General features: G+C 51.7%; 10 protein-coding genes across 10 annotated transcripts; 4 read left to right on the top strand and 6 right to left on the bottom strand.

The window, feature by feature from the left end:
* Positions 1-909: 909 nt before the first annotated feature.
* On the bottom strand, positions 910-2,474 carry PtrM4_128670 (SPS1, Serine-threonine protein kinase; the record flags this gene model as incomplete). The annotated part of the gene is made up of 5 exons (XM_066108890.1): positions 910-937; positions 992-1,366; positions 1,415-1,668; positions 1,725-2,136; positions 2,311-2,474. 5 exons carry the CDS (start codon positions 2,472-2,474, stop codon positions 910-912), a joined length of 1,233 nt encoding a protein of 410 aa, XP_065960882.1.
* An 840-nt stretch (positions 2,475-3,314) lies between these two features.
* Positions 3,315-4,592, bottom strand: PtrM4_128680 (uncharacterized protein; the record flags this gene model as incomplete). Its single annotated transcript, XM_001939901.1, has 3 exons — positions 3,315-3,955; positions 4,006-4,482; positions 4,535-4,592. The coding sequence occupies 3 exons, from the start codon at positions 4,590-4,592 to the stop codon at positions 3,315-3,317; spliced, it is 1,176 nt and encodes a 391-aa protein (XP_001939936.1).
* Positions 4,593-4,937: 345 nt separating this feature from the next.
* On the top strand, positions 4,938-5,921 carry PtrM4_128690 (PRP38 multi-domain protein; the record flags this gene model as incomplete). Its single annotated transcript, XM_066108891.1, has 3 exons — positions 4,938-5,256; positions 5,311-5,641; positions 5,891-5,921. 3 exons carry the CDS (start codon positions 4,938-4,940, stop codon positions 5,919-5,921), a joined length of 681 nt encoding a protein of 226 aa, XP_065960883.1.
* A 1,125-nt stretch (positions 5,922-7,046) lies between these two features.
* Positions 7,047-7,955, bottom strand: PtrM4_128700 (uncharacterized protein; the record flags this gene model as incomplete). The annotated part of the gene is made up of 1 exon (XM_001939903.1): positions 7,047-7,955. The coding sequence occupies one exon, from the start codon at positions 7,953-7,955 to the stop codon at positions 7,047-7,049; it is 909 nt and encodes a 302-aa protein (XP_001939938.1).
* A 320-nt stretch (positions 7,956-8,275) lies between these two features.
* On the top strand, positions 8,276-9,058 carry PtrM4_128710 (uncharacterized protein; the record flags this gene model as incomplete). The annotated part of the gene is made up of 1 exon (XM_066108892.1): positions 8,276-9,058. The coding sequence occupies one exon, from the start codon at positions 8,276-8,278 to the stop codon at positions 9,056-9,058; it is 783 nt and encodes a 260-aa protein (XP_065960884.1).
* Positions 9,059-9,719: 661 nt separating this feature from the next.
* Positions 9,720-10,848, top strand: PtrM4_128720 (alpha-beta hydrolase fold-3 domain containing protein; the record flags this gene model as incomplete). The annotated part of the gene is made up of 3 exons (XM_066108893.1): positions 9,720-9,991; positions 10,044-10,249; positions 10,301-10,848. 3 exons carry the CDS (start codon positions 9,720-9,722, stop codon positions 10,846-10,848), a joined length of 1,026 nt encoding a protein of 341 aa, XP_065960885.1.
* Positions 10,849-11,444: 596 nt separating this feature from the next.
* PtrM4_128730 (Clr5 multi-domain protein) lies at positions 11,445-13,802 on the top strand (the record flags this gene model as incomplete). Its single annotated transcript, XM_001939906.1, has 3 exons — positions 11,445-11,560; positions 11,611-11,892; positions 11,951-13,802. 3 exons carry the CDS (start codon positions 11,445-11,447, stop codon positions 13,800-13,802), a joined length of 2,250 nt encoding a protein of 749 aa, XP_001939941.1.
* Positions 13,803-14,078: 276 nt separating this feature from the next.
* PtrM4_128740 (Tymo-45kd-70kd domain containing protein) lies at positions 14,079-14,751 on the bottom strand (the record flags this gene model as incomplete). Its single annotated transcript, XM_001939907.1, has 2 exons — positions 14,079-14,533; positions 14,601-14,751. 2 exons carry the CDS (start codon positions 14,749-14,751, stop codon positions 14,079-14,081), a joined length of 606 nt encoding a protein of 201 aa, XP_001939942.1.
* Positions 14,752-16,228: 1,477 nt separating this feature from the next.
* PtrM4_128750 (UBP12, Ubiquitin C-terminal hydrolase) lies at positions 16,229-21,250 on the bottom strand (the record flags this gene model as incomplete). Its single annotated transcript, XM_066108894.1, has 4 exons — positions 16,229-16,926; positions 16,975-17,981; positions 18,048-20,998; positions 21,245-21,250. 4 exons carry the CDS (start codon positions 21,248-21,250, stop codon positions 16,229-16,231), a joined length of 4,662 nt encoding a protein of 1,553 aa, XP_065960886.1.
* A 266-nt stretch (positions 21,251-21,516) lies between these two features.
* Positions 21,517-23,316, bottom strand: PtrM4_128760 (uncharacterized protein; the record flags this gene model as incomplete). Its single annotated transcript, XM_066108895.1, has 2 exons — positions 21,517-23,057; positions 23,112-23,316. The coding sequence occupies 2 exons, from the start codon at positions 23,314-23,316 to the stop codon at positions 21,517-21,519; spliced, it is 1,746 nt and encodes a 581-aa protein (XP_065960887.1).
* Positions 23,317-23,577: the final 261 nt, after the last annotated feature.

The raw sequence follows: 23,577 nt of genomic DNA on the forward strand, positions 1-23,577 counted from the left end.
TACTACCCAAATAGGAAAGTATTGAATTTTCCATAGATGACTGCAAACTTCTGGGTGAATAGGCCACTCCCCAGACATATCCCCTATTATCACCACCCACCACCCCTTCCTCCACCTACATCTGCACCCTTACCTACCTTTACAGCACCCTGTGCTGCGGAAAGCGTAGTCCCTAGGCTTTTAATTCACTATATTGAGTACAGTGTTCAACAGTAAGAAGATATTGCCTAATCTAGTTTCCTTCCGTGTGAGATGAGATGGTTCTGCGCTTTGAACCTTCAGCGAAGAGATCGCATATTGGTGACAAAGACGGTCGATGGGCACGTTTCCATGTAAACTTGGTAAGGTGAACATGTTGAAACGCGGTATACGAGAACAAACAGAGAACTATGTATCGGCACGGTAATGATATACTTGTATCAATGATTCTTTGGTGGCCCAAGCCGTATACTGCTCATTCACGTCATTCATTCAGAACATACATGCAAAAACAAACACTGCCGCAACCCATGACGCGTACAATCCTTTGCCGTTTCCACAACAATGCAGTAAACCACCCCTGGGACCGTTTTCTATCTGCCTGGTACGCGATGGCAATTTCCAAGAGGGCAGCAGGTTTCAAGGAACTGGTATGCATGATAAGGATAGATGGAAAAACAGAGAGAAAAAGAACACACACAACGACACCAAGAAGAGAGAAATACACGGAGCACTAGTAGTAGCTGTAAGTGCCCGCAAGCCGAGAAAACACCGAGGTTTGATGGGGAAAGGTCAAGGTGTAATGTGAAAAGTTGCATGGTCGCGGGCTTTTCGACGGGTACTAAAGACCAGGATTTGCCGCGGCCCAGTTCAAGTAGTTGTAGACGAGGAGAAGAGGCATATTCGTATCTCTTTTTTCGATTACGGTTCTTAAAAGTCGGGAAACAGGTGTCCGTGGCTATTCGGGCACGTCAGAATGTGATCTACAGTATAAGGAGGAGCCTGCACGCACGGGTCGTCCCCTGCCTGACCGTATGCCTCCGTCTCTTCCGGATACTTATCAAACTGACTGGCATCACCAACACCGGCTCGCACGGGTGGCACATAGGGTGCATCAATGTCCTTCTTTTGTAGCCGATCCCAAGTTACTTCGGCAAACCATGGATGGTTCATAACGTCCTTGCTGCCGCCGTGCAAATTGCCCAGTCGCTTGGTAAGGTCCGGCGTGATGAGCTTTTGTAGGAGGTCGTGCGCGTCGGGGTGGATGTATGGCGGGTACTTGACTCTCGACTTTAGAATGTTTTCGTATATCTTCATGGGCGAGCCACCGTCCCAGAAAGGAGTGAAACCACACAACATTTCGAAGATGAGGATACCAAGTGACCACCTGGCGTTGTTAGTATAGCTCCAATGTCATTGGGCAGATGAGACGCACCAATCTACGGATTTGTTGTAGCCCTTTGAGGCTACGACCTCAGGCGCCAAGTAGTCCGGGGTACCACAGAGGGTCCATGTAATGTCTGGGACTTCTTTGGCAAACCCAAAGTCGGTGATTTTGAGATGTCCATGGCGGTCTAGAAGCAGGTTCTCAGGCTTCAAGTCGCGATAGATGATATTGTGCGAGTGCAGGTAGTCGAGCGCAAGCGTGACCTCGGCGGCGTAGAACTTTGCGACGGGGTTGGGAAAGCGCTATGAGGGGTGTTAGCTGCGGCAGGCATGGGAAAACAAAAAAGGAAGGAACGCACCTGGGACTTTCGCAGCAAACTGAAGAGCTCGCCTCCTTCTACAAAGTCCATGACCATGTAGAGATTCTTTGAATCTTGAAAGGTTCCCCACAGGGTGATGAGGAACGGATGCTTGACCTGCTGGAGCATGCGCCGTTCATCATTCGTGTGCTCGACTTGCTTCATCTTGACCACCTGGGCCTTCTTCAGCACCTTGACGGCGTAGAAGCGCTGATTGTGCTTGGACTGGACTAGATGAACTCGGCCAAAGCTGCCAGTGCCGAGGGTGCGCTGGATGGTGAAGTCGGTGAGCGAGTACTTTCCCTTTGTCACGCGCGCCTGGTTGAGCGGCTGCGTCTGGAACTGCACGACGCCATTCTTAGCAGGTGACTGGGGCGAGGTGGCATTGTTGGGGTGTATTAGATTCTGTATGCTGGGCGTGTTGTGCGAGGACTGCGGATTGGACTGCGGACTCGCGCCATGTTGGTGTTGCTGCTGCGATTGCTGCTGCTGTTGCGCATAGGCGGGGTTCATTGAATCGGCCGGCTTGGATTGGGCGGCAGGCGCAGCCGGGGCCGTGGTGTTGGTGGTCGTGTTGGTGAGCGACTCGTTGGTCTTTGTCTTGTGAAGATGGAACGAGCCCGACTTGCGCGACGTCGTGGGCGTGATGGGCGTGGCTGTGTCTTTGATGGGCGAAGTCGGCGAATCCAGGTCTCTGGAGCCGTTCGAGTCCTTCGTCCGCTTCTTCTTGAGGAAGCCCAGGGTAGGCATTGGAGGGGCTTTTTGGAGGAATGCGGCGGCGACCCTCCTGCACGCAGCTCGGGCGATCTCAGCAGCAGCAGCAGTAGCAGTAGCAGTAGCAGTAGCAGTAGCAGTAGCAGTAGCAGCAAGCAGCTAGGAATGCGCGGGTGATTTGGGGGCGATGGGGCGGCGCGGCAGCAATTGGGGCGCTCAAGTGTCACTATGAATGTGCGCACATGGGCTGCAAGGGCTAAGGATGGACGTTGGTCAACAGGTGTTTGCGGCGTCGTCAGGCAAGCTTCAAGAGCCTGGCCTAGTGAGGGGAGGTTGGCGCTGCTAGTTCAGTTGGGTAGCGGACGTGAGGCTGGTGGGGAAGAAGCTACCTACCTTGCAGTGGGTGGCACCGGGCCATCACGCCTGCGGCCGTCAAAGAACCATGTTTCAGCGCCGCAGCACCATGTTTGCTTGTGTGAGCGCCTGCAGAGCTCAGTGCTCATTCCGCCGCGTGTTTGCCAAGCGCCTGTCCAACTTTGCATTTATTTTCTTCCTTTAATACCCTCCTGTCCGCCGCATATGCGGGAGCATGAACCATGGTGAACCAAGCCATGTTGCGTCATGCGTACCCGTCTCGGCTCAGCTTCGAGGAACAGGTAGCCCGAGTCCAAGCCCGTCATGTTATACCCAACCTGCCTATACTCCGAACAGCCTGGTCTCGGCCTTTTAATCACCGCCAAGCACATTACTCCCAGTGAACCCATGTAAGTACCGGTACAAAGACGCCAAGAAGACTCATTACATAAACACAAACTTAGATATCAACAGGACATTATACATTGCTTCATCAAGGGACAGAGTGGCAGCTTCGTCGTTTCATAGCTCGCCAGCCACCGCTTTCGTTTCATCCGCCCCACCGGATACCGCTATCGGTTGGTACGTCTCGAGGTCAAGGCCGCATACTTCCATCCGCTGCTGGCGAAATCTCTCGTACAGCTTGCTCCATGCCTCTTGCGCTTCCTCGTTCTTCGGCCGTAGCTTGGCGCGTTCGGCAAAGGGCACATCGTACTCTGGTCCGGGCAACTCAGGGTCGGATAACTTCACAAACGTCGTGGCCTTCTCAAAGGCAGTCGCGTTGAAACCATCTGTAGCATCGCGCAGCTTCTCTGACTCGTAGACGACGTTGCCCATTGACAGCGACCACTCGGATATGAGAGCATCTGGCACACTGAACGTCTTTCGGAACATGTTTAGGTCTGAAGTGGGCTTCGATGCGCGGAGTGTTCTGAGCTGGTTGTAGCTTTGCTGCGAGGGGTGAATCAGGAGCAACGACGTCGACATGTCCGTCCGCTCTGGCGTAGCTGGGTATGCGGCCATTGGCTCCGACTTTGAAAACGCAAGGAGCGAATCGAGTGCCGATGCATCGAGCAGAACACCCGGTCCCTGGAGGTATAGTATGCGCTCATAGTCGACAAGCGAATATAGAGTTGCCAGCGAGTAGGAAGAAGGCAATGTTTCTGATGTCGTTAGCAAGTGCGGATAGATCAGTCGGTCATTGACATGTTACCATCTGCGCCTTCTACTATAGGATCCATAGGTATGAGTCTTACAGCATACCGCCTTGCCGCGTTTCGCAGCAGTCGTCGTGTAGTCGACATCTCCGGGCTGTAGTGGTTGTCTTCTGTTGTAGCCAGCCATGATTTTGGGAACAGCAATATCCTCTTGGCCGGGCTCTTCATCTTATGCAAGTCGGACAGCAGCATGACGGCACTGCACAGTTCAACATGCTCGCGCACCACCTGCACATAGCCCAGCCTACTCCAGTCCATTGTCTGCCCCGCCAAGTACTGCGCAAATGTATCGTCAATCTCGGGCCGGCCGCCTACCGGTCGCGCCCATTTTGCATCCAAGGTGGGGGGTTCTATTGGCACCGGCGGCGGCAATGGCTTCGGTAATCGTGGTTTTATGGCGGCTTGCAGCGAATGCACATATCGTTGTTGCAGTACCCAACCCGAAAGGAAGAGGGCAAATGTGAATAGTAAGACTGTACCAAAGTTAGAAGATACGGGGACGCGTCATACTGAGGATCGACATACCAATTGCTGCAGACAGAATGACGGAGACCTGGCTGGAGGAGAGAAGTAATCTACCCATGACAAGATTGGAAGAGAGAAAAGGGCTAAATGGCAAAAGGGGTATCAAAAATATGCTATGAATATTGGGAGAAGCGAATGAAGAATACCAAGAACGACGAGCTCGTGCTGGGTTGCGTATGCCGTGGCCTGGTGTGACGTTCCATGTGCATACGGGTCTGGATGTTCACAGGGCTGCATCGTTCGTGCTGTCGAGCAGGCAACTATCGATAAGAAGCTAGACACCCTTGCTCAAATTATGTCGCAACCAGACACCCTTCACCTTCACAACTCCCATAAGTGCAATCCTACGATAAACACATAATCTAAGTCGCGACAAGCACAACACGACGAAGAATTACACCACATGTCAAAACCGGAATTTGACCGCGCCGACGCCAGCGCGCTCCTTGACGACCGAGGATACAGAGGCAAGCTCATTAGAGGCCAAAACCCTGCCCTCCTCTTCGAAAAAGGTGTACGTGAGCGCATCACCGAATCCTACTACTGGAAAGAGCAATGCTTCGGTCTGAACGCCGCAACCCTATGCGACCGCGCCGCAGAACTCAAGTTCATTGGTGGCACAACCGGCATCAACGGCAAACCAACCCCGTTCCTCTGCCTCGCCTTCAAGATGCTACAGCTCGTTCCCGATAAAGACATAATACTCGAATACCTCAACTTCCGTGACGATGACGACGACGAGGAACAAAAAGACCACGACACCGACGCGAACGCAGATGCAGAAAACGGACACATCTCAGACACCGACTCCACGACCGCCGCCGCAAAGAAAACGCTCGACCTAAACGCAAAAGGCAAACTTGGAAACTTCAAATACCTCCGCTGCCTCGCTGCCTTTTACATCCGCCTCGCCTGGGAACCCGTAGAAATCTACACGACACTCGAGCCGCTCCTCACAGACTACCGCAAGATCAAGCGCCGGCTCAAAGATGCCTTTACACTCACCTATATCGACCAGTTCGTCGATGATCTCTTGACCAAGGAACGCATCTGCGGCACTAGTCTGTGGAAGTTGCCGTCGAGGGCGAATCTGGAGGATCTGGATATGTTGGAACCGAGGGAGAGCCCGTTGGGGGATGAGGTTGAGGCATTGGATGAGGAGATGGAGAGGGTTAGTGTGGGGAGTGGGACGAGTTATGGGAGTCGGAGTCGGAGTCGGAGTTATGATAGCAGGAGGAGTAGGAGCTATGATAGTAGGAGTAGGAGCCGGGGGAGGAGCTATGATAGTAGGGAGAGGAGTAGAAGTAGGAGTCCGGGGGAGAGAAGTCGGAGTAGGACAAGGAGTCGGAGTCGTAGCCGCCGACGAGACTATAATGATGAGGAGTGATGATGGGCTTTTTTATTTTAGCGGCGCCCTTTCCTTTAGCGTGTTGGTGGGGAATGAAACATGTTATATACCCAGATCTTCATACTCACTTTTTTTTCTTGCAGAATACAAGCATATCAGGGAGTTGTGGGTAATGGCATGACTTTGACATGGCAGTACGCTATATTTATCAACTCTCCACCTATCAAGCCAAGTCACATACTGAGTATGCGCGCCAAGATCGCGCACACAATATGTCCCATATTGTTGAGAATATCTGAGTTCAGTCCAGGGTAGAAGGTGCTTGGGAGTCACATGATATGCTGGTGTGGCAGGCACTGCCCGGTGGGCAATAGCACCCACCACAACAGAGTGAGACTGCGACACTCAACACTCAACACGATAGTCAAGACAATACGTTGCAGCCACCCCGTTTTGTCCCTCCTCCCACTCGGTTATCCATAGTAGTCATACTACTAGAGGGACCTTGTTCCAATACATATTCTATATAGAAATCTATGTGTATCTTGTAAGTTGCGACTGGATCTTCGCCTTGAAATCAGAACGTGAGCTCTATGGGGCAGTTTCAACGTTGCGTATTGTGTGGTTGATTGTTTGAGTACGCTGGCTTTTTAGACGATAACATTGAATGAGTCCTACAACAATTATAAACTAATATATTCCTGCCCCCCCCCCTGTCTTTGATTCCTTCTCAGCACAATGTTGTGAGTTCTTGCCCGCTTGCTTGCGGTGGACAAGCCCGGTAAGTGCCCTGATATGTCCGCCGTATAACTTTGTCCATCTTTACGACAGCGTTTCCCATAGGATTCCCTTATTGTCTTGTTCCCTTTGATCCTTCCTGTTTTTCTCCAAAGTATCTTCTTATTCGAACAAGGTCCCTCTAGTAGTATGACTACTATGGATAACCGAGTGGGAGGAGGGACAAAACGGGGTGGCTGCAACGTATTGTCTTGACTATCGTGTTGAGTGTTGAGTGTCGCAGTCTCACTCTGTTGTGGTGGGTGCTATTGCCCACCGGGCAGTGCCTGCCACACCAGCATATCATGTGACTCCCAAGCACCTTCTACCCTGGATTGAACTCAGATATTCTCAACACTTTTACATGTTTGACTCGCTGCCCGCATTCTATTCTCGGATGCCCCACGCATACACATCATCCCCACGTTTTTCTGCCCAGATGATTCCCTTCTCCAGAATCCTGGCTGCCTTTTCATCTACTCCTAAAGCGATAATGAATTCATCTTCCGGGAGTGATCTCCATGAGCAGCAATCCTTGATATCCGATAGTTCAGCCCAGGGTATGTTGATTGTTTCCCTCGCAAAAACCCAGGCTCCAGGTACGTCTACATCAAATATTTGCCGACCAGGACCGGGATAGATCGAGGCTCGATATGAATATCCTTGTGCGCACTGGCGGAGGGGTAACCCGATAAGTTTGGCCGGTGGCGGAAGAAGGAACATATAGCTCGTAGCCGAAGCTAGAGTCCTGTCGTGCTCCTTCACTCCCTGTAAGGCTTCGTCTAATTCATCTTCAAGGTTGAAGTAATCTGCCCTGCCTGCAAGTATTCGCATGGTCGAGACATTTGACATGTATGGCTGAAAGGCGGTGGTGACTCCAAGAACAGAGGGCCAAAGGAACTCCGGGAAACGGGATCCAAACTCGCAAATCATGGTTATTTCGTGTGCCTTTCCGAGGGCTTTCTTCATGTAGTCCATATAATCCCCCTCGAGAAGCGTCGTGTCCAAGACATCACCCGCCTCGCTTCCGTACACGTGCATGTAAAATTCCATCCGCGGGTTCTTAAAGCATGCTGCCTCAAGATACTCATCGTGCATTTGTGAATTGGTCAGAAGTATATTGAGAATTAATGTATTCTCAAGAGTGGCGTCGTAACATATGTCGCCGATCGAGACGCTGGAATCGGATGTGTCCCGGGAACACCACATGCTGACTTGTACATCTACTTTTTCGTATAGGTAGCTGTAGATTTCGTCGCGGATCTCGCGTGGGATGGTGAGAAGATGTGGCGCCATGATTGTTAGACAGATAATTGGATGAAGGGAGTAGTGGCTGTTGGAGCACAACAACACGAGCGTTAATAACGGACCTCGGGATGTTAACTTAACGCGTGCACGTACAGACGAAGTGGGGAAGTATCCACCTCCATTTCCCAACAATAAGCCCGGACATACCTAGGTACTTACACACGCCTACCATGTACCAACTACCGCTGCAATAAAATAAATTGAATTTCCTGCGTCAGCGACATCGATTCTGCCTCGAAAACTGCGTATGCAAGCACACGCGGGTCCCTCCCATCGATCAGGCCTTATCACCACACTGCCCCGAAAGTATGGAAGGCGATGCAACCCCCAGAGCCCACCTTCTCGCGCTCCCACGTGAACTGCGAGACGAGATCTATACTTATCTCAGCCATGATCTGATTCTGGAAGAAGTCCCCAATGCGGGTGGCGTGCACGCGAAGATCTACAGAGCACCCATTCTCAACGTCCTGCTAGTGCATCCAATCCTCCACGAGGAGTACCTCGCTTCCGATATCTTCAAGCAGCTCACCATTACGATTCATCGAGAACTGCGACCATCAAAAGCTGCGTTGATGAAGGCGCAACTGGGGGGAGCCTTGGCACATGTTCGACATCTGGTATTCACAGCATACCCGGTCGAATGGGCATGGGTCTCTGGCTTCATCGATCACGTTCTTTACGATATGCCAAAGCTTTGCGCTCTCAGTGTTTTGTCTAAAAACCCGGGTGGCGGCCACATTGCTACAACTCCGCCACGGTCCTTGGCCGGACTTCCACTTGTACAGCGAGGTTTGGGTTCTCAATCAGAATATTATCGGGATAATAGTATCATGCCAGGTGGGTCTATGATACGCGGCCCAGAAAATAGCACACATCATGTGGTGAACGGCATAGGTTTCTACTTGTTTGCCCGGGACAGGATTGAGGATTATATGTGGACACGCTACAGGGTCCTACATGAGTTGGGACCTTACACTTACCAGTTATGGCGCAGGACTATGCTCACAGGGGGAAGGCCGATGGAGTGGGCAGGTATGTCATATGAAATTTCCGATTGCATTGAGCACGTTGGAGAAGACGCAAGGAATTGAAATGCAACATGCGAGTGGTGGGCGATAAAACGCTGCGAGCTCTTTGCAGGACAAATGTCAACAACATGGTCGTGTTCCCCATTTGTTCACTTGCTATTGAGGTCTTCATGGAATGAGAAGCGGGCTTTGGAAAATTTGTGGATGGGCACGCATCCGATAGAGAAGATGTAGGTCTGGTAGTTTGCGAAGCTAAGGCTGCGTCCTGGGCTTCAGTCAGCAACCATGACCGGTTCTTGGTCCCTAAAATATTCTGCCAGCCATACCGCCAATCTCTATCATAACTTTCCTAGTTCGGACCCTGTCTTTCAAAGACAGGAACTACGTCGGTCATTCAGCTCATGAGATTTATTGGCTTCCAGTCAGCATTGAACCAGCTGTTTGCAAGTCTCGGTATAGTGCTGACAGAACGTCAGCCTCGCGCTGAGTCCCACCCCGGTAACTGGAGTTCGGTATCCCCGATAAAGCCACACCTACAATCTTACTGTGTTGTTGATATCAGTGGCTGGAAACACGAGGCTATGCTGATGCAGGAACAAAGCACATGTCGCCTTACGAATAACCGCCCTTCGCTACCCTACCACAAATGCTTCCTGCATATAAAGCTATGAAACCAGCAAAAGCATCTTGAATCAAAGCAATTGTCTTTCTGTCTTATCTCAACATGTCTACACCTGCCCCATACCTTGATCCGCTGAACCAGGCTTTCGCCGACCAGCTAGCTAATCAGCCACCTCTCCAAGACTTGAGTGTCGAACAAGTCCGAAAGCTCCTAGATGACCTCCAAAAGCACACGCCCAACCCTAATGTCACTCGTACCAGCTTTACAGTGCCGTTCGAAAATGGAGTAAAGACATACGTCTTCCGTCCCAAAGGCGCCAAGGGAATTCTTCCGGTGATATTCTTCTTCCATGGAGGAGGTTGGACGAGTGGCAAGTAGGTATTCGCCTACTATTATTATTCAGTGATGGAGCTGACATTCTCCGAGTGTGAATACGCACGATAGCACATGTCGAGACCTGGCGTTGCAGACTGGCTGTGCTGTCGTTTTTCCAGAGTACACTCTCGCCCCCGAAGCCAGATACCCAACGCAACAGGAGGAGTGCTATGCTGTTGTGAAATGGGTACATAAACATGGAGAGAGTAAACTGCTGTCACAGAGCGTGTTCAGTATTGTCGGTGATAGCGCTGGAGGTTAGTAGTTGTCAATGGATCGGCCAATCCTCACACTGACTCTCAACACAGGCCAATTGACGGGCGCAGTCAGCATACTGTGCTCGACACGAAAGCCGTACATTCCCATTCGCTACCAAGTCATGATCAGCCCAGTCACAGATACCATCACGAGTGACCGGGACACCAAGAGCGAGTTCGATTTCTTCAACGGCCCATTCCTCACTGTACCATTCATGCGCAAGAGCGTTGAGGACTACATCCCCAACGCTGACGATCGCGTCAATGAACTTGCGACTCTTCGCAACATTTCTGTGGCGCATGCCAAGAAACAGCCGCCAACTCTCATTATCAACTCGGCAGCAGACCCGCTCCGGGATGACGGCATCTTGTACGGCGAGATACTCCAGCGCGCTGGTGTTGATTGTACAATTATTACAGGGCATGGCCAGCTACATGATAGCTTGATCTTTGAGGCGTTGCGAGGGAGTGCCACGCCGAAAGCCATGGTTAGGCTGATGGCTACACAGATTAAGAACGCGTCGGAGAATGTCGGGGTGGAGGTGACTGAAATCGAGACAGAGGAGGAGCCTTCGAGGAAGAGGCGAAGAAGACACTGAACGGGTTGCTGCATGTGAGATCTTACGGGCGTTACCATTCCATTTGTGTCGCAGCGTATAATTAGAACAGTGAACATTCAATGTTGGTGGGGTAATGCGTGCACGTGGTCCAACGAATCAGGCAACTTCAAGGTTGTTAGCAACTAACTAGGAAAGCGACCGGATATGATGTAATGGCGATTCCAATTTCACAATTAACAGAAGGCGTTAAACTTTTCTCGAGGCTGTGCTACGGAATTGGTTGTAGCAGGCAAAGTGCACTTTTCGAAGATACCTTGTGGGGGTGCACTAGTCATGATATGCACTAGCGGAATTGCACTTTGGCCCAGGACCCTGCTTACTTTTGCACACAGCATCCCATATGCCTGCCTGTTCTTGCGACAGCCATTCGGAGGAGAGGATCAAAACTTACAATGTTTCCTTCATCAGCCTTCTGCTTCAATACAGTACCAGCGAGCTCTTTCGACAGTGTTGACCAGTCATTGTTGTCGCCTGATTTCTCTCTGACGCGCCAATTCGCCTATACTGTGATGTATACTGTCGAATTATCCTTCTCGCGACCGGGAATACCTTGAGACCCCCCTACATCACTCAAGATGACGAAAGACTGGGACCTGGTACAAGATGAGATCAAAGATCTCTCCTTCAATCAAAAAAGGCCATTGGAAGAGGTGATGAGGTTGATGGAAAGCAAATACAGATTTCAAGCTTCGTAAGTATAGTCTTGGACTAGGCAATTTTGAGTGCTAACATCTCACCCAGTATCCGAGCGTATCGCATGAAACTCAAAGAATGGGGCCTTATGAGGCACAGGCCACGAAAAACTCACCGCAAAGTAAAGCATTCGGGCAGACACAGGTCAAAACAAAGCGATCATGGCGATGGAGAATCAAGTGATACGGTAGAATCCATGTCTGTTGAACCGCAAGCTGGAGAAGGTCATGAAAAAACTGGTGACTGGCAGGCTATCGTCAATCTGGTTGACGATACCACTGGCACACTTGCGGAGCCAATCCATATGGGATTGTTAGGCCAAACACAAAAGTAAGAGTTTCCCCATATCTTCAGCTACGGTTCTGAGCGCTAACTCAATGCGCCATAGCCTTCGGTCATCCATCGAGACGGAGCTCCAAAAACCCATGCAAGCGTCAGATATATCCCTCGATATGATCGGTGCGATACTGGAAAACAATGTACAGGATCTTGAGAAACTTGTGGTTGCCAACGCCGATCGAGTTAATGATCCTATCGGTCTTCCGTTCGATCAGCCTGGTAGCCGCTTCTTCACTCATCCAGCGCTGAGCAAGATGACTATTCGGCAGCACCCAGGCCAAACCTTGTTCGATGTCGCCTGTGGTATGCCTAGCGGTCCAGTTATCTGGATGCTGATTGCATACGGTGCAAAAGGTACCAGAAATCCATTTGGGACAGACTCAGCTCTCTACAACGCCATCAAGAACGGGAGAACGAAGACTGTCCAAGCGTTGCTCCAGTCAGGTCGCTCAGATGTCAACGGACTACCTGGCACGGTCTCGCAACCGCTTTACGAGGCTGTCTTTTGGAACGTACCCGAAATCGTACGCATCCTTATTAGTCGAGGCGCCAGATTAGAAAATTCTAGTCATTCGGTTGGCGGTCCTAGTCTCCAAAATGCGTTGCAGTTGTGCTTGTTGAACCGCGCTAGGTTCTATGCAGATACTTCATATCGGGAAAAGTGTCATGCAATTCTACGTCAGCTGATTGACGTTGGAGCGGACGTTCATTCCGCCCCTCCGGACCCTGCGATGCGATCAAACTTCCACATGTTCACCGAACCGTGGCAGGACCGTCCCTATTGGGCTTTAGAATTTTCAGAAACCGAAACTGCATGCTTCCGTCTGTTTGCGAGTAAGGGAGTGGACCTCGAAACAACATTCAAAGGATGTCCCTGTGGATCTGCCGACCAGAATACCTTTCAACACCAGGCGCTGTGGCATTCAACTCCAAGTTTTGCACAGTCACTCGTCGACAGTTTCGTTTGCACGCCTCTAAATGATGGTATGGGCCTCCTCTCTGAAGTCCTTGGCTCGTGCCCAAACGCGAAACGACATCCTGCCTACACGCAGCGCGACATTCAGGTGCTTCTTGGCAAAGGTGTGAGTCCGAACGGTACAGGGCGAGATAATTCCAGCCCGCTCCAGGTTTGCCTCTCGACATCTCCTGCTACTGATGTTGTTTCTCGTCTGCAAGTGCTTCTTGCTCATGGCGCAGATCCAGAAGCCAGAGACAAAAATATGGTTCAGGCTTATGTTCTTGCATCTGAAATCTTTCAAGAGCCACTGCGCTCAGAAGTAATATCAGTATTAGTCGCAAACATGTCCGGAAAATATGTCAATCAAATTGACGACGTGTCGTACTCGTGGTCCAAGGATCACTTTCCAATACCAAAAACTCCGACGTACGAACAGGTCATCGCGTGCACAGACGGAAAGAGTAGTTTTGCACAAGACATGTATTACATGGTACCTGAGCGAGCACAGGGAGAGTTCCGGACGGCATACTTCACAGTCATCAGTGGCTATTTCCTCGAATCTGTGGACCAACCAGCAAAGGCAGACTTTCCGCCTACGAAAGAAGAGCACCAAACAGCAAGGATTTTATCTTTGCGTGAATTCGGTCTACCCAAAGTCAAGTTTCAACAGGATCTCATGGATACCATTCTCAAGGCATCTTCACTCCCAGATATACCTGGCCTAGATGACGTTGCTTTGCTGCGTAGCCCGATGAACTCCAACACGACTCACACAACTGAAAGTTCCTCATTCTCGAGCGATACAACTATGACGACTATTACGCCCGCTGAAGCTCTTCTATCTTTCCAGTTTAGCATGAACGATCCGACGAGTTTTCAACAATGGGATGACGACTTTTTCATCGCAGAAACACTGTTAGATTTGTCATGGGACAAGCCTTAGTCGCTGAACTCACCACCTGGCCTTATGAATCCAGCAAAATCTCTAGCCGTGCCAATAGGAGAGGATTTTCACCGGTATTATGTGTGAGGTCTGGAACGCAGAAGAGATACGGAGTGAAGAATTCGTGCAACGCAAACAACGCCGCGAGGATGTCAAGACTATCCCCGCACGAACAACACACAACACCAAAACGGAAGCACATCTGCATGAATACCGATGAATTGATGGAGCTATCTGCCGCGAACTGCATACCCCAGCCAAACTCCAGACTTTCACTTACAACCCACTGACTCCCAACGCCAATGCTGTCAACAAACTGTTCAACAACGCAATAACGCTTACAAGAACCACGTCAAGGACCAGCTGCACCGCCAAGATGAGTAGACTCAATGCGCTCGTCAGCGGGTTCAGGAACACGAGTAGTCCAGCAAGTCCCAAGATCGCCACTGCAGCTGTAACCGTGGCAAAGATCTCGACGATAATGAGAGCGAGCAGAGCACTGACGGCGATGAGCTGGCGTTTTTCTTTGTGCTGAGCGACTCCAAGGACGTCAGAGTCAGAGCGGGAGGAGAGGGTGGGCTGCGTGGCGTTTGCGGGAGCGAGCTCCTTGATCGAGGCCGTGGTTGATGTGATGGCTGCTGTGATCTTGCTGATTTGCGCTCCCACTTCCGGGATCGCCGCGGTCTTTTCGAGGATGGAGGATGAAGGGGAGAGAGGGGCAAGGGTTGCGTCTGAAGGACTTTATTAGTAACACGATTGGAACGGACCAAGGTGTAGTAGAAGAGATGGGAATCATACTGATAGCTCCGGTGTAAATTTGAACAGTGGCATACAGGTCCGTCAAAAGTGTTTGGACAGACGTCTCAGCACTCTGCCGCTTCTCCTGCGCAACGGGCATGGCGAGCGAAGCGCCGCTGAGGGCAAAGACAAAAAGGTTTGAAAGGCGCATTTTGTAGAATAGATTCAATTGGAGATTGGAAAAGTAGTAATGATAGACCAGATGTAGTAGTAATAGTAGCAACAGCCAAGAACCAAACAACCCCAAAAGTCTTATATACACCTCCTACCTCCCTTTCCTTGTAGAAACCAAAACCTAAATCACAATTCCCACCGCCGTCATCATCGTCATCGCTCATTTCCTATAGCCCCCTAGCTAGCCCAGCCGGCCTGAGAAGCTTGGAAGAGGGAGGCGAAAGACCCGGGTCAACGGCATTGAGGTTCCTGTAAGCGAGATGGGCGAGATCTATTGATATCGCGTGATCCCTGCTGTATATCAGACACGCTGGCTCCACTATTCTTGCGGCTGTTTTGATTTAGAAGTTGATGTTTTATTTTACGAGAGGGGTTTGAGCTCTGTGTAGAGAGACAGATGATGGCATTGTGTTTGTTTTTATGTCGTTGTGGATGTAGGTAAATTATGATAAGTAAGACAATTCTTGCCTACCTTTGCTTAGGAGTTCATAACTACGAGAAGACTGATGGTTTATAAAGCTAGTAAAAACTACACCTACTACCAAACCGTGGAATACAATCCTCCCGCGGAACCACACCCCTACCCCTCGCTACCTACTTCTCTAGTGCTAGCCTTGCCTCGCCTCCGTATTTACCGTATTTCCCTTTTCTTCTCGCAGTCTAGATCCTCCAACCCTACAGCCCTACGTCACCTCTAAACCCAGAACTCCCCTTCTCAGCTTCGTCATTGGCTGTGAACACCTCTTATTGCCGTGGTACACAAAACAGGTACCCGCCCTGTCCGTGCCCTGCATGCACGCACACGCACGACGCATCCTTTTTTTTCGCGAAGTAACGAGGGGTGGGTTACACGAAGGAGGGGACGGGATGACGTCTATGGACGAAATGGAAAACATGAAAACAGTTGTCTGTGCTTCAATCGTATTTTGCGATTTTCTATGTTCTCTGTATGACATTTTCTTTGAGCTTTTCACCCCAACAAGGAATTACATGCAGACATCATCGCCATTAACATCACACAATCCCAACAACGACGACGGTTATAGTACACATCTTCTCTTCGATCAAGTGCGTACCGCTGGCGGCTTAATACAGCCCAACGAAGCTCTAGCAACCTACCTACTTATCCTGTCCTATCCCATCCGGCGCCTAGCGATGCTGTAGTTGTTGTTTGCGGAAGAAGAATAAGGAGAAGAAAAGAACGCCCAACCACCCAACCTATGAGCCAACCAAATGTCATTGTGGTTCATCGTCATCATCATCATGTACAAGCCAAACCCCTGCCCCCCATTTCCCATCATCATCGAATGAAAGAAGCCATGGTAACCGTCTAGTCTATCCGTTTTGTTTCCGTGATGGTAGTCGTCGACAATGTAAGACTAGCGCAACGCCGCGCCAACAAACCACATAGCATGCCATCCTGTCAATGAACGGGTGTATGAATGGATGTGTACTCACTCCTCCACGAGCCTGATTTCTGCAACGTCGTCTTCTTGTTGTGTAACGGGAGTGCCCATACCACCGCTCCACGGTCCCTTTCCAGGACCCTCGTCGTCGCCAAAGTCCTCCATCAATCTATCACGGAGTTCCATGCTATCACCGACGGATCCCTGGGCACCCGTGTCTGATGCAATGCCATCATCATCCGAGTCTGCGGTATTCCTGGCGTTGCCATCGTTTAGGGAGTTGAAACTCCAGAGAGGCTGGTCGTTGATGCTGCTGATGCCCTCCCACGGAGTCGTGCCGTACGACTCTTCGGCAAAGCCCTCGTCGACATCCTCATACGACGGTAGTTCCTCGTCACTCAGGCTCGCGGCTCCTGCTCCGTTCTTTGGAAGGTTCTCGGCTGCTGAGCGCTGATAGCCACCCCCGCGCAGGGCTCCGACTCCCGCTCCTAGAGCGCCAGCGGTCGACGACCCATTGCGGGACGAGCCGTCGAGGCGCGAGCCGTTTCCCGCCGGCGAGCGAGAACGCGGTTGTTGGTCGTCTGCATCCGTGTTATCTTCATCAGAGTCTGGATTGCTCATGTCGGTTGTGACGATCTGTTGAAGCGATGGTGGGCCTAAAGGGACAGGCGAGCGTCGGCGGTAGAAGAGTAGGTAGGCAGCTCTAGAAACGGGCTTGCGGCTGTCACATCGAGAGACGATAGAATCTACCCAAGTCAACAAACGTACTCTATGTCTTGGGCTGTTTTACTCACCGTTGTATTCGTACCACTGCTTATCGAAGAAATTTTGAGCGTAAGCCGTGTAGTGTCCACCTCCAAGTCCACCATAGTGGTTGTCGACAGCGAACAGATCATAGGTAAGGTCTTTATCTTCGGGAAATCCGACTTTACCTGACAGGTCTAGTCCCTCGACTGGGAAGTCTACCAATTCTTCTATCTTGTCTCGGAACGTTCGGTGACCACTGAAGCGCTTGAGGTGTATGATCAGTATGTCCGGCACTGTCCAGATTTCTAGTGTCTTTGTCGCCCTGCGCAATTCCTTACAACGACTGCAATACCATGCGTTGTCCTCGGAAAGCACTTCGCTCTTTGAAGATTCGACAAAACACGCGTCGAGATTAATGCCGTTCTTCCTACGAGCAGCACGGTTCGCCTTCTTCTCCTGGATTTCCGGGTCATCAAGCACTTCAATGAGCTTCATGACGTCCATACCCCTGGCGTCTTCATCTGAACTAGCTCCAAACAAAGCATCCATGGATTCCGCATTCCAGTCGAGAACGAGTGCCTCGCCCATACGGATCAACCTCTCGTCACTGTCGTTTTCTGGGTCCTCTGGGTAATTCGGCTCATCTACTACCTTGCCCCCCTTTCGATGCTTGAAATTCTTGTTGTTTTTGTGCTTGCGTTCCATTTTACGTTCGTGTTTCCGCGCCTTTTTACTCTTCTTCTTGTTCTGGCGACCAGATCGAGCAAAGTCCGACGCGCTCGGCTCGGTTGATTGCATCTCCTCGTCGCTGCTGACATTTGCTGCATCAATCGCAGCATTGGCATCAACAACAGTCGATTGAGATGTATCCTCATCCTCGTCACTGGATGCGGTCGAACTTCCATTTGTGGATGACTGCACAGACTCTTCTCTTGAGGGCGGTATTCGTACACGCTTGTGGATTGGCTCCAGTGCGCGTGCGGCGTCGATGGTGCTCCAGCCAGTGGTGACAATCTCGGTACCCCTCCGAGAATGTTTCATTTCGAACAAGTGCCTGTCACATATCAGCCGTGAACGTTGAATTGAACTGGAGAAATTCTTGTGGGAGGTATATACGTACCGAAACTCGGGGTGAATATAGCTACCCGGTCGGAGGATTTCAGGTATTTGGTTAGCCTCGTCAGTTTGGGCCGGGGTTGCCTCGTTTGAATCCGTCATTGTGACTTCGACCATATCTTTTTCACCTTCGACGGACCCATCTTTAACCTGTGGATCGTTCGGTGACGCATCTTCTTCTGTTGTCAGCACAACATCAGAGCCAGGCCGTGATTGATCTAGACTGCTGAGCTCGCTAAGAATCTTTCGAGTAGTCATCTGAGAGACCTTGACCAAAACCTTTCTTAGAATTGCATCGTAATCTTTAGCTTCGTCCCGCGTGAGAACAATGAAACTAGGCCATAGTGCCATGGCATGAGCAGATGATCTATGTGCGGAGGTGCTATTGCCACGATGGAGGAGCGGGACCAAGATGCGGTCGTGGAGCGGAGAAACCGTATCGGGAATATCCTCATCGGAAGATTGAGAAAGAATCGTCTTGTATTTCGAACCCTTCTTCTTCGGAGCAGGCCAGTTGCTGGGAGCCATATCAAGTTCGTAGAAATAAATGTCATCTCTCGCGCCTATGTTGGATTCTGAAACAGTGGCTGAGTCGTCGAGGTGGCGGTAGAACTTATGACTATAAACTTCAGATGCCATGATGCGGTTCGCTGGAACTCCACCACCACGCTTGCCGACATACTCTTTCAGGGACTTGATTGTGGCATTCTTGTCGATGTCAACCTCGAGCTGATAAGGCTTGCCGTAGAGCGGCACGTACGTGACGGTATGCGACCAGGTCTGTTCTATGGGCAGCTGCAGGGTGAGCTGGCTGTATGGGTCGAAAGTTATGCTGACTTTCTCGCAATCTGGGCAGACCATGGTATTCTTGTAGAAGCCACTGAACAAATCCATAGCTACCGAGTCGTTTCGAGCACGGTGGTTGTTGCGATAGACCTCGCCGAGCTTTCGTATGGCCTCCGGGTCGCGGAAAGTGTCATCGGTAGAATCGGGATTTTCACAATAGGGCTTCTTTTGTATCCTGTTGAGGTCTTCGTGTAACGCGTCGACTAGCCAGCTGACAAACTCCTGGGAGTCCTGTTGCCCATATCCTGAAAACAAAGTGTTCGCTTTGCCAAGCTTTTGCTTGAAGTCTTTGGGAGAGACAGCAGAGTTGTTATCGAGGCTGAAGATGGCATTGAGCAGGCCAGCATACGACTTGGCAATGACACCCTTGTGGCCTATGGGGTTATCGACGTTGATCTCTTCTTTCCACTTGTTGTTCAAAAAGTACATGCTCAGCTCTTCAACACTTCGGAGACACTGTAGAGCTGAGTTCATGTAGCAGGTATTGCCGAGGTTGGTGAGCCCGACATGACCTCTGACCTTGCCGTTCTGTTTCCTTGAGCGAGTCATGGGCCCTCCGCTTGGGGTAGTCCTCCCGCTGTTCGGGTTGCTCTGTAGGCCTTTGCTAGCCACAGAACCGGCCTTGTTCTTGGACGCCACCTTGGTCGTATCTGAGATGTACTCACCCTGCTCGTCATGTTCCTCAAGCACAATGGTTTGGTCCTGTGTGAGACCGGCATCGGCCAGGGTCAAAGATTCATTATCCTCCTCATTCGCCTTCTCGTCCTTGCCGGTAATGAGCTCACGTTCTGACCCATATGCAAGGCTGTTGAAGTCTGCGACGTCCATGACTAGAGACGGCCGGACACCAGGTGCTGGCGCAACGGGCGAGCCGTTACGTGGCGAAGCGTCTGGAGTAAGTATGCCGGCACTTTGAGATGGCTGAGGTTGGTCGGTTGACGCCGATGTTAGGATTCTCCACATGCGAACCTTGTTGGAAGTTTCGATACCCACAGCCTTCTTTGCAGCGTCGATGAAGGCGACAAAGCTTTCGTATCGGCTCGCGACGATCTTCTCGGCAGGTTTTGTATTTTCCTTTGCATTTGGCGTTTTCCGCACTTTTCGTATAGTAATGATGGGCGGATGTAGCTCGTATGAAATATCCATGGAATACTGGCCCGGTACCGTATTATGGGCGTGCCGCCGTATCACAGGTGACGTCGCCTTGTGCCCGTACCAGCTCAATACCAAGTCCCAGGCCTTGCGAGGCAAGATCTCAAAGTCCTGACCAAGCGTGGCTGCCTTGCTCAGAGGGATAAAATTATCGCCGTTCTGGTCAAGCAGTTCTTCCTGTAGCAGTTGCGTGTCCACGAGGTGTGTGTTGTCGACGGGACCAACTGGACCCTGTGTGGCTTCCTTGCTGAAATCCTGGGGCCTTGTGACGTTCTCCGATGTCCTCGCCCAAACCCGCTCCAGCCAGCGCTCCGAGATGATGTAGCCTTCCTGTCCGTCTACCAGAGGGGAACTGGACATCATGCCCATGACGCGGGTGACCTGCTCATCGATGCTGGGGAGATTGGACGACTGTGCATCGTCGTTGGACGGGGAAGCCGTATCGCCATGATTGCCCTCGGGACTGGCACTGCCGGGCGCGTCTGCCATGTCTACCGACGCGGCGCGTGCACTGCGCTGTGATGCGCCGGCTGGCAGTGGCTTGCTAGTGCGAGGGTTGGACGAGGTGCTGCTGTCCACGTCTGCTTTGTCGTCCATGTCTGAATGAAGGCGCTTGGCGGGTGAAGAAGCTCGTGGAGGCGGGCGTTGGGCGACTTGTTCGGCGGTGCGTGTACGGTCGAGATCAGTAATGTAGGCGTCGTGGGTGTCGAGGGTGAGGTTGGCGTAGGCTTCACTGGGCGAGCTTGCCCCCGTGTAGCTGTCTCTTGACACGTGACTGACTGAGTCGGAAGCGTCAACGAGGACTTCGTCGTGCAGGTGCGGTGGCAGATAGCGTGGTGGAGATGCTGAGGGCTGTGGGGAGGAGCGAGGGGAGCCTACACCAGCGCTGCCTACATTCGGTGAATGGGTGCCGTCCCTAGCGTCTGGCGATTCTTTTGCGGGGGCCACGATCTTCCGCTTCTTGTTGTTAGTGGAGGCCGTTTTGAAACTGATTGCCTGCCGTGAAGCCCGCGAAGAGCTTCAGGCCAGACTATAATGCGACAAAGGAAGAACGGTGAAGGGCCAACCGAAGGATGCAGCGCGTCGCTAGGGCTGCAGTAACCGCCTGGCTGAATCGGGCCTCTTTTTCACTATGAGAGCTGGCAGCGGTGAGGAGCGTGGGGTCAGATACAATTCGCCGCAAAAAAATGTGTCCAAACCCACCAACATTGACCGTCGTCACTCTGTTTGCAATGCTCTGCAAGGCTGAGAGCATAGGCGAGCTTGGCGACGCCCGCCTGTGCTAGCCGAGCTAGTCAACCAAACTGCATATGCAAGTCAATCATTCACTGCAACACCTTGTCACAACACCTCATCACCAGGTACGTGGCATATGTGTGTTTTTCATTTGAGCAAACTCCAACACTATATGCTGTTGTTATATCTTGATATATACTACGCTATGACATAGTAGACAACATGGCCGCCGGTGAAGCTCACTTTCCGCCGCTGTTCAGCCACGCAAAAGCAGAAGCCCCCCCAACTGGATTCGCAGACCGCGGCTTTGAAAGTGTGGGTACGTTTTCCTTTCCCTTTTCACCAGACACGCTTCTCTTTGCCGCCGGAGGTGTCGGATTACCCCACGCCTCCGTTTCGCCTCTTCGCTTTCCGTCATCGAAGAAGCGTGACTGCCCTGTCACCGGCGATGGGTTGGACGTGGACATGGTGCGCACCGCTTTTGACGGCTTTAGCACCTTTATACCCGTATCACGGCGTTGATAGCTGGGATTCGAGCTTGCGGTTTTACCCACACTAGCCCAATCCAACGAAGCAGAACCAGTGCTTGTCTTTTCGCCTTGATCCCGGCGCCAACTGCTCCAGATAGCTGGGGATGCACCTGATCTAGGTGCCCCATTGGCAGAAGCCGAATCTTGTGTCTCCCTAGTATCAGAGCGACTCGATGCTGAAAGAGCGATATGCGGACGCTGCTCAAGACTCGTCCGCCCACTCGATCCGCCATCATCAGAATTGGGCGCAGTGCCTATGCCATTGGACTTGTCAGCCGACGGAAACTGCTCATGTGCTGCTGATTGAGAGGGATTCTCGCTCATGGTGTCAACACGTGTTGAGGTGGGTACAGAGCCTCGCTCCATGGTCGAAGCACGAGATACACTAGAGACATGCAGAGACTTGAACGCTCGATCGTCTTCCGGGCGCACCAGGGGTATCTGCAGTTTGCTGTGATCATCATCATATAGCGTTAGCTGACTACAAGAGAACAGTAAGTCGGCATTGTGTGCTCGAAGCATGTCGCTGCCAAGGAGGATCTGAATAGCCTTTGGATTGGTCGCGGCACTATGCTCCTCGATGATAGTGAAATCCACGGCAACAGATGGTAGCTGAGGCGCCGGGCTGTTTGAGCGTGATGAGGCTGAAACAGGCACGGCTTCTGGGAGATAGACAGAGAGCTTGATCTTGCGGAGCCCGTCATCGGCCAAGATGACCTGGTCCTGGAAGCCAAGATGCTCGACTAGGTGCATATCCAGATATGAAGTGTAGGAGCCGGAGCACACGGCTGCATACAGCAGGGTGTCGTGCTTGAAGTTAGTGTTGAGCCAGCAACGTATTATGGCCGGCACGGAGCCGAGTATAAACAAGCCAGGAGCCAGTCCTGGGGCGTCTTGGGGCGTCGTCGGTCCACAACTTGTAAGGCTGTTTGCGCGCCCAGATGCCATGGAATGGACCGAGTGTCCAGCTGAGCTCTGTCTACCGTCCGACTTGTGCGAATAGCTGCGCTCGCTCATGACGTGCCCGCCCATGCCGCTGCCAGTGCGGGGTATGAGATCCAGTGACGAACGCGACGCGTGCGCCCAATGGCCATGGTTGGCCGTTTCGTCAAAACGAACACTATTTGCACGCGAGGTAGCGCCTATCCGGCGAGGCTCTTCATCAGCATCGAGTTGGAGGTTGCCGATGAGATTACTCGACTGGTCGTCAAAGTTGGAGAAGTGCTCAGCTGTCGGTTGTTGCAGGGGCACTGCGACATGTTAGCTATGCGGCTACATGTATACATATGACTGCGAACTCATGCCTTGCTGCGGTGTGCCTCCCAGGACAGAGGGAAAGGGCGAAGATGTCCCCCAGACGTTCTTCAGGCGCGAGTCGTCCTCTTGCTTGCGCTCCAAACGAGCAACGCGGTCAGCGAGGTCAGCTTGGCTCTCCTGCACACGGAGCATCTCGCTTTGGATGCGCCAGAAATCGTCGCGCGGCTGGAACGCTACGCTCTGGGGATCCATGCCCGTGACTTTCTCATCCCTTGCCAACGTGCTCAACAAAGAGACACCAGCCTTGCCGCACGGGCGCCCCTACCGACAGACACCGGACGACTACTGCACCCCGACCCCTCTCAATGCGTCTGCTGTGCGTTGCTACCCGGTTTGCGTTGTATTTTGAAGTTTCTGGCGGGTAAACGTCTCGAGGATGGTGGTGTCGGTGAGAAAGCGAGGAGAATACAATCACTATTGGCTTTGCAGGTTTAAATTGTCTTCTACACGGAT

The sequence above is a fragment of the Pyrenophora tritici-repentis genome, chromosome 7 (assembly GCF_003171515.1).
Source record: "Pyrenophora tritici-repentis strain M4 chromosome 7, whole genome shotgun sequence".
Classification (NCBI taxonomy): Eukaryota; Fungi; Ascomycota; class Dothideomycetes; order Pleosporales; family Pleosporaceae; genus Pyrenophora; species Pyrenophora tritici-repentis.